General features: G+C 38.8%; 1 protein-coding gene across 1 annotated transcript in view; it reads left to right on the top strand.

Moving 5' to 3' along the window:
- Nucleotides 1-10,465, top strand: part of LOC121320494 (28S ribosomal protein S9, mitochondrial-like) — a 42,742-nt gene extending 32,277 nt beyond the window's left edge. The window contains exons 6-11 of the mRNA XM_041258865.1: nt 4,886-4,971; nt 6,420-6,495; nt 7,124-7,292; nt 8,100-8,208; nt 8,768-8,937; nt 9,889-10,465. Of these exons, the coding sequence (XP_041114799.1) occupies nt 4,886-4,971; nt 6,420-6,495; nt 7,124-7,292; nt 8,100-8,208; nt 8,768-8,937; nt 9,889-9,980 (702 nt within the window). The 3' untranslated portion in view covers nt 9,981-10,465. The remainder of the gene's footprint in view (nt 1-4,885; nt 4,972-6,419; nt 6,496-7,123; nt 7,293-8,099; nt 8,209-8,767; nt 8,938-9,888) is intronic.
- The last annotated feature ends 4,208 nt before the right edge of the window (nt 10,466-14,673 follow it).

The following is a 14,673-nucleotide window of genomic DNA, read 5'->3' as shown; positions in this document are numbered from 1 at the left end:
ATTCCCTGTATTTTGTATAATGTAATAATATGAAAGCTGCGTTTTCCTGTTTCAAATTGGTTTCAGTCAACATACCTGATTAGATTTTTAATTAGACCTGATAGTATGTGCTGGGATTATGGATGTTTCCATATTCCAAGACTGCTTTATACATTCACAAGGAACAGTCTCATAACTGATGACTCTCTGGGCCATGCTGATGAACTGACTGCTGCAGTTTTTGTGATATTAATCCTAATATGCCCTAGCACCAAACTTATTTTACATGACCATAACTGGATTCTTATTCTTAAAAAAAAATGTGTTTTTGGATTACAAAAAATAAATGAATAAATAATAATAATAAAGAAATGGGGAGAAGAAGCGGGAGAGGAAAGTGGCAACAACGACTGCAGGAGGAGGAGGAAACGGAGGAGTTCTGCCTGAAGGCTAGGAACCCAGGGCGATACAACCAGCCATCACCGGTGTGCCCCCTCTGTGAACAGGGGCATCGCTTTTCAAGCTGTCCCTTCTGAAGTTATAAGGAACTAGAGCCCAGGGGGGAGGAGACAGAGCCTTTCCCATCCTCTGAGGAGATGCTGGACTGGGTGTCGGACCCGGAGTCAAGCGAGGAGGACCTCCCACTGGTTGTTGACCTGCTCTGGGCCAGAAATGGGGAACATTGGGAACGCTGGGAACAGCATTTCTACCCAGTGCCCTTCGTAAACCCGGCAGCCGTGATGATCAACTACTTGGCTGTCGATATGGGACTGCCCCAGCAGGTTGCATTCCAAGTGGGAGGAGCCACGCCTACCTGCATCCTCATTGGGCTGAAGGGAGACTACTTGCAGCTCCCATCTCCACCAGTAGAGGAAGAATGCCTGCTGGTTTCACCTCCAGAGCCAGACGGAGAGGAGTCGTCTCAAGTGCCAGAGAGAGAAGTCCCACCGCTGTCTCCAGAGCAGGAGGCAGAGCCGCACCAGTCCCCTGCAAGTGAAGGAGAGCCGCACCAATCCCCTTTAATAAGGGTAGACTACACGCCGCTCCAGCCTCCGTTGCCAGGAGACTACACGCTGCTCCCACCTCCGTCGCCAGGAGACCATATGCCTCCACCACCTCCACCGGCAGGAGCAGAGCAGCAGGAGCTGCCTCCGCCACCTCCACCGGCAGGAACAGAGCAGCAGGAGCTGCCTCTGCCTCCGTCACCTCCACCAGCAGAGGGTGAATGTCTGCTGGGTCCCTTTCCACCAGCAGAGGGTGAATGCCTGCTGGGTCCCTTTTCATCAGCAGAGGATGAATGCCTGCTGGTATCACTTCCCCCACTATCACAAGGAGAGGAGCTGGAGCTGCCTCTGTCTCCATCACAATCAGGGGGAGAGGTGCAGGAGCTGCCTCTCCCTTCACCAGAAGGACCAGGACTAGATGCTGGCAGCACTCAACAGCCTTTGGATAGGCTGCTGAGGGAAGCACAGGGAAGAACCGCCCAGCCACAGTGGCCGAGAAGAGGGCCAAAACCCACACCCCAGCTTGTCCTGACTCCCTTCACATCATCGCTCGGGGATGCCTGCATCGCTTGGCCCAGGGATGCCTGTCTCGCTTGGCCCAAGGATGCCTGCCGCTCCGCATTGCCCGGGGTTGCCAGCCGCTCCGCATCGCCAGGGGCTGCCTCTGTCTCCACATTACCTATGGAGCCACCGATGGCAGGGTACAAGGGAGAGCGTTGCCGCCTCTATGGCCAGGGGCTCCCCTCCTGAGTTCTTCTCCCGAGGTTCGCTGCTGCCTTCGTCTGGGGCTGACTGCTCAGCTTCTCCTGGGTTCATTGGAACTGCTTCGCCAGGGGTCGTCGTCAGCTCTGCATGGCCGCAGGGGTCAATGTGGCCGGAGCCCCACCAGAGGTAGCTGCCAGCTATGAAGAAGGGGGGGAGAGGTCAGGAGACCACCTTCCTCAGCAACCTTTCCACTGCCAGGACTGCCCCGGCTGAATGAGTCAGCCGGGAAGCTGTCAGCAGGTCTGCTGACAGCATTGCCCCTGGCAGTTTTTCCGCTGCCAGGGGTACAACAGGACAGAGCAGCTTTTCCGCTGCAGGAGTGGACCACCATGCTGTCAACCATGCCACTAACGACAGGGGAGCTGACAGCATTTTCAGTCATGGGCCCAGTAAAGCCTCCCTTCCAGGCCCAAGACTTTGACCTGGACTGCTGGGTTTTTAAGGGGGGAGATGCCGGTTGAGGCCAGGTTTGCTTTGCACAAGGGGGGGATATATGTGGTAAAGTGCCCCGGTCCTGGGCTATTTATGTGTGTTGTATTTTACGTGTAGTGTGTTAATGTTGGTGTATAGTCATTGGTACACGGGATATAAATGGGTCTGTGTAACACAAGTGTTTAAAATGTATATTTGTATTTAGGCACAAGGATTGCACCTCACTTCACGTGCAGGTAAAATGTAATATGTGAGCACAGGGAATTGCACTTTTATTAATTCACGTGCAGTTGTACTGCGACTCCAATTGAATGATTGGCTAGCAATTGAGTTTCGGTACAGCTGCATAAAAGCAGCATGTTTTTACTGTGTAAAATGCATGTTTTTTTACTTGTGTGTTCGGTGAGTGGAGAACGGGATTGGAAACGGAGGTAACAATAATAATAATAATAATAGTTCAAATATCAGCTCACCGTCTTTGACTGTTTGTCTCTTTATTTTAGCGAAAGTGTCATGTCCTGTGTTTTTGTTTGTCTTGCAACCTTTTATTTCCTGTTTGTTCATTATTAAATGCTGAGTGAAAGCAATTGCTTAGCTTCACCAAACTCCACCTCTCTGTTTATTTTGTGTTGGTTCCTGTTTCTGGTCTGACATCACCCACTGCAGTCATCTTTGTGACAAGTACACATCAGTATTTTACATAAATGTGGTAATATCATAACATCGACACAACTGTCAGTCCCTGCTTGAGAGGCCCAAGACTGAAGGACTGGTGGGTGTTCGGGTCTGAATGAGCGTCTGGATGTCTGCAGAGATTTCAAGGGGATTGCAGCCAGTGCTATTATGCAGCCTGTGCTATTATCCTTTGCCTTCTGAGAAAACTAAACTCATAAGAACCAACATTTTGTAAAGAAAAGAAGAAAGCAAAACCAGAATTGTCTTATATATTTATTTTACCTTTTATTACTTTTACATATTTGACACGTTTTAGTCTTTAGTTACAATTTAACCACATGATGTGTCTGTTCAGGGGATGCATTATGTGTTGACTTGAAACTTGAAATCTTGAATAATGTTCAGTAGCAATGTTTGCAAGAACAAAGCATATCCAGCATTTGAAAGTCTTTTTTAATATGGAGAGCCACTCTCACATATTGAAAAGCTTGATGTTTGCTCTTCAGCAGCTGTTTAGGGTAAAATGAGTTAAGGCAGCCATCTGCAGAATAATTGACAGGGAAATCCATTCTCACTCTGGGGTTCACGGTTTACAACGTGACAAGCATTCATTTGTAAGGTTGACTAAATGTAATACATGGAATGCACAGTTTGATGGGCACTGTAAGCTCACAGGTTTGATGCCAATTTAGACAAGCATGTCAGCCCTCTGCAGTCTGCTCTGCATGACAGACTTTAATAAAAAAAAAAAAAAATTTAAAAAGACCAGTTTGCTCACAAAATTCAATTTCTCAGACAATTAAATGCATTTTAGGTATTTATAAACCGTGTAATCTAGTTCCACTCAAACAATTGTATATTTATTTATTTACCTACTTACTTTCTTGCATGTATTTGTTTATTTGATAATGATAAGCAAGAGTAGATTGCATGCCAATATTGTATTATACATAACACAGCTGTTTTATAAGTCAGCATACTATTATTATTATTATTATTATTATTATTATTATTATTATTATTGTTGTGTAAAGTGACATAAAGGTCATATTCAGTCTTTCAATCCTGAAGAAGGAGAAGGAACATCATACAGCTGTTTTTCTATATATTGTTTTAATGCTACAGTGCAGAAATATATATAACATTTAATCTGTTTTTATAGTATAAAACCCTTAATCTGTTTTTATAATATAAAACCCTTCTTCAGAATTATACTCTGCAGAATGGGATAAACAGTACCAGTGTTTACATTTAATTATAAAATGTGTCTTTTAAAATTCGATCCTTATTGGTCACAACAGGTCACATGGGGATGTGAACATTACAGCATATTCCCAAAAAGGGGCGAATTACTTGTAGATATCCATACGCCACTAAAATTTGGAAGAAAAAAAACAGTAGCCATATTTAAATTTATATTAATAAACATGGCTAACAACATTTAATATATAGTTTTGAAGAAAAAAAACAGTAGCCATATTTAAGTTCACAGTAAATCTGACTGGCGGGGTATATCAATTTTGAGCTTTTGGGAAACCAAGCTCGATGAGATTGAATCACACACCAACACTTAAAGTGGTGAAACAAAAATAATACTGCTAGGCATCAAACTTACTGAAGCACAGCTTCTGGACCTAGGAAAAGGAGAGGAAAAAAGTCCACTGCCTGGGCGTTGGGTGTCTTTTTATGTCGCTGTCAGATTATTTTAAAATGCAAACATCTTTGTTGCCACTGGAAACGGTACCTCAAATCTGGCATGGACACCTCCTGTCACTACTCCCGGATCACAAAGGACGATTAAAAAAATATATATCTTCCCCAACACTGTCACCTGACACTGCCACAGGTCTAGTGAGAGGTTTGTTTAGATGTGCATCGAAATATGGCCAGACGTGCCAAAGCAGGTCTTCGTGATGTTGCTCGAAATCTCTTGCTGCAGCTCCACCTACTGTTCGTGTGGATATTAGAGTACATCCCACACCCTGAAGTGCCTTATTGCTTACTTATGTTTAATGCTTCTTACCTTACAGGACACATTTGGAAAGTTCCTGGACATTCAGAAATATCAAGACCATATGCGAGCAGAGGGTCTTTTTTCACAAGATACTAAACAAGTGTAGGTTGTGTGTGTGTGTGTGTATATATATATAACATGTATTTATATAACATGTATAACATATATTTGTTATGTATTGGAAATTCATATTATACCTGAACCTATATAATACAGTGCATTGCTAAATAAAATACACAACATGTTCATACTGAAATGCCACTTACATTCATTGCAGTAACTTTTAGCAGAATTCTTTTAAAAGGAATATTTATAGGTCCGAAAGTTTGTCATCATTGTGTGCAGGTTTTCCCTTACTCTGATGCTTTGCACTGCTTTTAAAATGTAATTTGAACATTAAGATAAGAATACATCATCCTGCTCTTACAAAGTAAACACAGGTTGCAAGAAAAAAAATCATATTGCACCCCCTGGTAGTACATATACAGTGCCGTGAAAAAGTATTTGCCCCCTGTTTGATTTTCTGTATTTTTGCATTATTTTGACACTGAATGTTATCAGATCTTCAATCAAAATCTAGTATTAGATACAAGGGACCCTGAGTGAACAAATAACACAAAATTTTGATACCTATTTCATTTATTAAAGAAACTTATGCAGCACTCAATGCCCCTGTGTGAAAAAGTACTCACCCCCTTAGACTCAATAACTGGTTACGCCACCTTTAGCAGCAATAACTGCAACCAAACGCTTCCTGTACTTATTGATCAATCTCTCACAGCGCCGTGGAGGAATTTTGGCCCACTCCTTCATCAGAACTGCTTCAACTCAGTGACATTTGTGGGTTTTCAAGCGTAAACTGCTTGTTTCAGGTCCTGCCACAACATCTCAATAGGGTTTAGGTCTTGACTTTGACTAGCCCATTCCAAAACTTAAAATTTCTTGTTGTTTAATCGTTCTGATGTAGACTTGCTTGTGTGTTTTGGATCATTGAAAAGAAACGTTAACTGTGGCTTCTATCACACATGTATCCCGAACTTGGTCAGTGTCACTCTACTTTGCTCCAGCATTCCCCAAACAAGATATAAAAATGGCAAATACTTGACACAGATATACTTTCGTTCTGTTTCATAATCCGCCATTTAAGAAGAGTACAAGTTAAGCTATGTGGTCATTGTCTTGCGGCATGACCCAGCTGCGCTTCAGCTACAGAGCAGAAGGTTTCCGCCTTGCTACTCTGCCATGAATCCCATTTTTGCCCAGTGTGTTTCTGGTGGTGGAGTCATGAACACTGACCTTGGCCAACTTTGTCACACCTGAAGATTGTATATTTGCTTAACTTGCACACCAAACAAAACTTTGGTGTCATTTTTTTTCTCAGACTCCCTCTATATACTACTACAACCCACAAAAAGAGCTGACCAAATTCAATGTGAAAAATGTGCAGAAATGCAGAAAATCAGACAGGGGGCAAATACTTTTTTCATGCCACTAACTAAAGTAATATCATTTTAAATGGATGTGTTTGAATAAAACAAACAAACATACAGGAACCTGATTGGCAGCAGATGGATGATTAAGGAAGAGCTGGAAGAGATATTGGTGCAGCCAATTTCAGACCATGATGTAAGTGTCTCTTTGTGTCTGTAGCACTGTATTGTGTGTGTGTGTGTGTGTGTGTGTGTGTGTGTGTGTGTGTGTGTGTGTATATATATATATATATATATATATATATATATATATATATATATATATATATATATATATATATATATATATATATATATATAAAATAAAATGTATAGTACATTACTTGACATCTTTACTTAATTCCAGCTTTATAACACATGCACTGTGTGGTTAAAACAATAATTGATTTGTATGAAATAATCAGCAATTTGTAGTGTAGATTGTTTTCTGTTTGATTCTGTAGTCATGTACCGAGCACAGGCAGATAGAGATCCCTGTGAATGAGTTGAGGAGGCGCAGTGTTTGCTTGATGCACCAGAGGGTGCTAATATACCCAATTTGCTTTTTTTTTTTTTTTTTTTTTCTTTGTACTGCTGCAATAGTCATTGAACATAACATTTAAAATACTAGTCATGGTATTCTACGGCTACCTGTACTACTGCATTTCTTAATACTTGATTTGTAATCTGTCCTACAATTGTTCATAAGGTTTGCCTGTTACTTTTATAACTTGTTCAAAATAAACCACTTTATAAGGCTCTAATACGCAGTTGTTCCTGCCTAGTATGTGCGCTTCATCCAGCTGCTGGAGCGAATCCTGGCTCTTCCCTACTGCAGTAGAGAAGAGGAGTACATTCAGAGGTTCCGTCGGACCCTGGAAGTACAGTCAAAGAAACAGAAGATCGAGCCACTGCAATATGATGAAAACAAAGTGGCCTTCAGCACCGGAGAAGGTTCTTATTAAATCTTTATATTTATAAATTGGGAATTGTGTGGTCAGGATGGGTTCATATAGTTCAGCAGAAATAAAGTATTGGAGATACAAGTGGCAAAGGGAGCATTATAAAAGAAAAACAAAACATTGATCACTATACAAAACTTTTCCTTTGTAAGCTCAGCCAGAGCTGGAAAACTTGGTGTTTTGAAGGGATGTATCTGATCTCTATAATATGGCAGACATGAATCCCAATAGATTCCCTTCACAAATCTGAAGCAAAGAGATTACTATTTGGCGGCAAGTTGTTTCTGCATGTGCACCCTAATCTGGACTTTAAAATTCTGACGTTTTTTGATAGCCAGAAGTGAACAGGGGACCAAGAGTGACTGCATTGATCTTCTGTTTTCTTTTTTTAAAATCCTACACAGACTAAATAATTTTTCCTCGCAATAATTGAGAAAATGCCACACAAATTCTGGCAAGGTGGTAAATCTGTGCAAGGCAAAACACGTTCTGCTTTCTGTCAATTATGTAATTTCTGGTGGACACGGAAATGTTTTTTTGCCTACATGTAAAGAAATGTTTGTTTGAATATATATTGGATTAGCAAAATACTTGTTCCAATGGCCCAAATCACAGAAACTTTCGACACGGGGCATTAAGAATGATTTGGTATGGATAAAACAGTGTGTTGGCTTTTCAGAAGTTTAGTATATACAAGTGTACGTTCAGCATGGGTTACATTGTATTTATTAACAGGATATTGTTCAGTCTCTGATGGCCTCTGTAGTTGTATTCTCACAATATTGTGTTTGTTTCATAGGTAGAAGGAAGACTGCTACAGCAACAGCAACAGTCCGAGACAACGGATCTGGAAAAATAACTGTAAATGGTGTGGACTATTTGCACTACTTTCCTGTGCTGCAAGATCGGTGAGTGTGTCCTGAATTCATTGTAGATTTATTTGAAGAGCGAGTTTGTGTTTTATAAGCAACATATGTTCAGGATAACTCTGCATGTGAAATGGCATTTATTGTGTAGAATATCTGTTTGCCTTCATTGGAATAAATGTGACCTAGACATTACACAACTGCAATACATGGCATCAATAGTATTATTACATCAAGGTAATTCCATTTCAATAATTTCACTTAAATGCAACGAACACAATCCATTTTTCAATCATTTGATAAAGTGCTTTTGAATTTCTGTTTATTGTGTTCATTTCTCATACTTTCTGGTAGACCAGCTCAGTCATCACTAGATGCTCTATATGTAAATGATTGCTTTCTGATAGTAATGGGGGGGGGGGGGTGTTCTGTATCAAAATTAATTTGAATCTTATGATATGTTTCTTGTTGGTTTTATTCTTAATTCAGTGTTTCTACATTCAAAATCATGTATGTCTGATTTGCGTACTTGTCCAGTTTAAGAATCACTTTGTTATTATGTTGTTTTTGGTGGGTGAATTTTCTAATCTGTGTTTCTTAGAGAGCAGTTAATGTTCCCGTTCCAGTTTCTGGACAGACTGGGGAAGCATGACATGGAATGTAAAGTAACTGGAGGCGGCAGGTCAGCACAGGCCGGTGCGATCCGATTGGCCACTGCTAGAGCTCTGCTCAGTTTCGTCACAGAGAATGAAGTGGAGTCTATGAGGCAGGGTAAGAATGACCTGAGCTGCTGCTTCGATCTAGTTGCTACGTAGTTACCTACAGTATGCTAGATGAGCCGAAGTGTCTTTATAGATGGAAGAGCCAGTCATGTAGTGATCTCTCACTTTGCTAACACATTTACTAGTCTTCCTGGCAAGATGGTACTGGTGCTTACTTATATAAAGACACTTTGACTGGCTCGTGCCAGTCAGCTAGAACTGAAGACCAGCTCCTGAACTCAGTCAAAGCATTAAAAAACGAAGGCTGTGTTATTTGAAGCTACTGACTCTTTAATATAACAAATAAACACTGGTTGAGTTTGTAGAATGACCACTAATGACTGGACTGTATGCAGAGAAGCAACTGGCATACCAGATGTAATGTAAAAGTACCACAAGATGGCACTGTTGCAAAGTAAATCTGACCAGCAAAACCTTACATGGGCTTGAATATAAACTAGATAGATTTATCTAACTTGTATGTTTTTTGTAGTTTTACTCTAAATTTGGATCGAACCTGACAGCTTTTCCGCTGAATTTCTTGTATTCTAATAATTCCAATAAAAGTCATGCATTCTCTCCAGTTTGACCCTCAGTTTATTTAGTTACCCAGAGCACATGAATAATAAATACACAGCAATCGTGATTATAGCACCATAGGCAATAACAGGGAAAACTGCACAGTATCAATAACACAGTAGTTAGTGAAATAACAGACTGGAAGTTCTGTTTGTTCCTAAAAGAAAAAAAAAAACAGGTATAACACTATGCTGCATCTTTGTATTCAACCACTTCCCATTAGTCAAACTGGAAGACTTTCAGTAAAGCAAAAACAGCAGTACATATTCGAGGAAAACAGTGCCTCCCACTTTGTTTGTTTATAAACGAATGAGGTAAAACTATGATATGATATTTGAGTTTTGAAGATTGTGAACTGTTTTCTCTCTATGACCCCTGCTAGCTGGTTTGCTGACCCCTGACCCCCGTGTGAAGGAGCGGCAGAAGCCTGGACAGGAAGGAGCCCGGAGGAAGTTCACTTGGAATAAACGATAAAGTGCCGTCTCCTTCGGAGAAGAGACAGCATCAAAGATTTACAGCCATAACATGCTTTCCTGTAAACAAGTCTGTACTTTCCATAGAGTGTATTGATGGTGATGATAATAAAAATAATATTTTTTAAAATTCAATAAAGTATGATGTAACTTGACATTTATTTGCATACCACCATGGCAGTTCTAGATTTCATGGAAGATTAAAGGATTTCCTTCCTTATTTGCTTGTACTCTAACATTCTTTAAAGCCATGTTAAATGTTTTTTTCAAATGTCTTGACGCCTTCATGTTTTTTTTTTGTTTTGTTTTGTTTTTGACAACTCAAACTTACCGTGTCCATTCTCGATACACATTTATGGGTCCTTGGTGGCCACCCTACAAGCGTGTGTTCAAAACCTGCTTGTGAAAAATGAACAATCTTGGCTGGGGATCTAGATTTTTCACATTCTGTTAATGTAATGATTTTGAAAATAAAACTATGCAGTCTATTGTCTGAAACAATTTCCAAGACAAGTTCTCCACATCACACCCTGTGTGTTAACAAAGTCTTAACCTTTGCCGTGTTGTAGGAATCGCAACAGTATCACAATAATATATATTTTAAAAATCCTGATTTCAGTTCAGCTGTTTTATAGTGTTTTATACATTGGGATGCCTATTGGGTCCTTTCCTGGGGTGAAGGGGAAAAAAAAGACAAGAAGTAACAAAAGTAATCAAAAACAATACCATAGTAAAGTTAGAAGTTGGGGGAAAAAAAGATGAAAATGTAAAATTGTAGCAAGTGGTGGAGGATGAAAGGGTTGAAAAGGATGATTGAAGAGAAATTCTAGGGTTTTGTAAGGAAGATAACTGAAAATATGTATAAGTGTCATGCTTGCTAAATCGGTTATTTAAATGCAGTGGTTATATCGGTTATAACCGTCAAACCCAATTATATTTCACTAATATAGTGGTTATATCATTTCTAACTATCAAACCCAATGATATTTCACAACTAATATTGTTGTCTAAAGATTGTACAATATGCAGAGAATTAACTGACATGCAAGAGACAATCTAAATTTACCACTAGGTGGCACTGTAATAAAGAAATTCTTACCAGCAAAATCTTACATGGGTTTAAAAATAAACTAGATAGATGCAGGTTAAAATTAACCACGTTCTTCCATAGTTCTGCCTTCTGAATCAAGGTTTTGTATTTTTTGTATTTTTTTTTTTTTTTTAATGTCGGTGCTTTGTGATTTGGCCCTCAGTAAATTATCTGCAAATATAATGAGTTGTTGTTATAGCCATTGTAAAACATATTTCAAGTTGTTGTATTTTCCTTTAAATGCTGCTATTTTTCTTCCAAAGACATTTCTCCTCAAGATTATTTTTGGAGAGGCCACCAAGAAACAAAAAATATACCAAGGTTACAGTTCTCTAATAGAATTCAGCATGATGCTGGTGACTGTATGTAAAAAGAATGTTTCTAAAGATGTACGTGTGTTTCTGTTTCCAGCACACTTCTAGTCCAGTGTGCAAACGAGCACTGCGGTCTTTATTCATGTGATGTCACATGTGGAGGTTGATCAAATACAATATCTAAAAAAAAGTCACTTGGGGGCAGAAGGTACAATATTTAACTACAGGAGCTGGTTGCTCTCTGCAAGTGTGTCTAACATATGTTATTTATACAAGCATCTCCCACTATACGTCAGTATTAATCACGATCCACAGGACAGCAGCTGTAACATTTTGAAAGCAGGTGCCTCCTTAACCAAGAATATGCCTGCAGTCAAACTTGTTTAATATCACCGTTTCTTATTATTTTGTCACATTTATTATCATCAAACTGAAATGTCCAAACCAAAATATGTCAAGTGGTTTATTATCACACTCTGGTTAATATCAATCCAATTTATCAGTCATGTAGTTGAATTCCACTCCTGTTAATATAACTTTGAGGAAATAAAAGCATACTATTTGATGTAAGTATGTTGTTTGCATTAAGTGTTGTACTGTAATGAAATGTTCATAAAGTAACCAGACTGGAATGCTGCTTGTTTTACACTCCTTGATAGATCAATACTGTACCAATCCAGTACCGCTAAGCAAGTGGCAGGTCATGAGGGTAAATCATCTTTCACAATAATTGGTGGAGTGTAAGTACGGAGTCATTTTAAGACCTTGAATTGATATTTAAAATGTATCAAACCCTACATGCCACATGTGCCAAAGCATTGACTGACAATCAAAAGGAACTGTGCACAATACCACAAAACCAATCTGTACTCCAATCTGATTACAGGGGTCTTTGTTAATAAAAGATAGATTGCTTGCAGGACACGGTGATTACACAGGTTTGCTTGATATTTTAATTTGTATGTATTTAGAGCACTGAAGGATAATGTGCATATAATCCACTCTATTTATTCATGCACTGACAAGTACTGTTAATATGTTGCCATGGCAACAGTTGTAACTGCTGCGGCATACTGTCTTTATCAGGAGAACAGTGGTTCTCAGTCTTCGTTGCCAGCCTGGATACTATCTTCTTCATGTATAGTCAAAAACATGCAACAAAAAATACCTGCCATTGAAAAATAAAATGTGGTATACGTACTGTAGAGAAATTATGTATAACAATATGAGGATCTGCTTTAAAATAATACTAACCAATGCATTTTGTTACCTCTAATCAGCTTAATTAACGTTATTATTTGTCTCTTTTATTGTGATAAGAATCATTTGGTCCTTGTCTTCTTTACAGTAATTCAGGGTATGTAAATATGTCGAACACAATTGCAGCTAGACCACTGGAGTGGAGCTTAACTACAACACCTGAAGTATTAGGCACCAAGAAGCAGTAGCAATATTTTCATCATAGTATTATATTTAAATGATCTGCATAATTCAAATTAAATTATAAAAAAAAAAAAAAAAAAGTGAGAAAAATGAGTATTGGATTAGTGGCTATTTTCTTTGTTTCTCGTCATATTTATAACAACTCAAATTTTTCATTTCTGCATAATCTACTGATGGTAAGACCAATACATTACTGTCCATTTCCTTTTGAATCAACAAGAAGCATCTTTGGTTTTTAATGATCTACTAAATGTATTTAATATGAAGGAGGTCACATGAGTGAGAATTTCAATTTTATTGAAACGCATGTTATATGAATGAAGAACCACATGGAGACACAAAATTGTGTTTTTTTTTTCCAAATGTTATGTTCATCATTAAATATTACATTTCTCTGTGAATATACTCGTAAAACTAGATCACAACATGTTCGTAAGAAACGGGCCTTGCCACCGACCACAAAACGCTTCCCTTATTTGCACTGAAAAAACAAAAGACCAGAACAATATACACAACAATTAAATATGCTTTGGAATAACAATAAATAAAAGTAATACCACTACAATAACATTCTACTGGTGCACTGAATTATTTGTTGCAGCCTGTACTTGGTTAAGCGTAATTCTGACTGTTCTAGTACACCACCATTTTACCTTGGGATGTTGCTGAACTATATCATTTATAAAGAGAGTACATCTGCAGACAAACCTTATGGAAATCACATATGTGAACACTGCATTTTTAGAAGTGCTACCATGAACACTAACTACCTTAATCTAACTGGGCTGTTACCAGAGCCCCGTAACCTATGTTAATTTTCTTTTTGTTGAAGCTCATAAATTTAAACTAATGCATACAACTGTTTAAGCCTGACATTGTAATGATGATAAGCATATACCCTATAAACCAAAGTGATTCTGTAAATATTTAGATTGTCCTTTTCACCCTGAAAAGGCCCCAACAGTTATAGAGTTGAATTACATCTTAAATGTCTCTCTAGAGGTTTAGTAGGTTGTAAAGAAAATTGAACCATTCAGAATTCTAATCTGGCCCACCACTGTGTTGGTATTGTCCATAATTGGCAGACTGTAAGAGTCCTCTTCCTTGGCCAGTACAATCCCGCCTCTCAATCCAATAGAACATCCGTGGGATGAACATTCATGGGCATTGCATTCATGGCTATGGGCCTCTGCTTTGACCATCTTTCAAGTTGTACTGAAGGAATGGGCCACGGTCCTGCAAAGCACCTTCCGTTGTCTTGTGGAATTCATGCATTGCTCACGCCAGTCCGTTGGCTTCAATATTTTAATAATTAAGAGTACCTGGCAAATAATAAATAACACAATAGCAGCAAGTGCTCTTTTAAATATATTTAATAATTGTGTATGAAGGAGATCACATTTAAATAACAGGAATGTGAAAAAAAACAGTTTTTATTCTATGTCAATTTTGATGAGGTATACTGCAGGTTTAAAATGGGTTATAGTTTGCTAAGAGTTTTCAGGCGACTGTAATTTCAAATCATACTTCTCTCTTGGTGTTTTAACTTCATTAACTGCCTCAATGTGCCTTTAATACTGTACATGCTACTGAAATTGAAACCCTTTTACTTGAGCCACATCTTATCTCTGATACATAATGTATTATTTTATTAATCTGGATCTTTCATCTTCAAATAGCCCATGAATAATTTGATTTATTGCCACCTGAAATGGGACGATTAATTTCTCTTTTTTTCAGCCCACTTTACTAAAGTGGTGACTATCAGACCAGCCCATTCATTATTCTTCTGTTGAAATTGAACAGGTTCAAATGGCAATTCGACAGCTCTGAACTGGAATAAAATG

The sequence above is a fragment of the Polyodon spathula genome, chromosome 9 (assembly GCF_017654505.1).
Source record: "Polyodon spathula isolate WHYD16114869_AA chromosome 9, ASM1765450v1, whole genome shotgun sequence".
Lineage (NCBI taxonomy): Eukaryota > Metazoa > Chordata > Actinopteri > Acipenseriformes > Polyodontidae > Polyodon > Polyodon spathula.
This window is presented reverse-complemented; position numbering and strand designations above follow the sequence as displayed.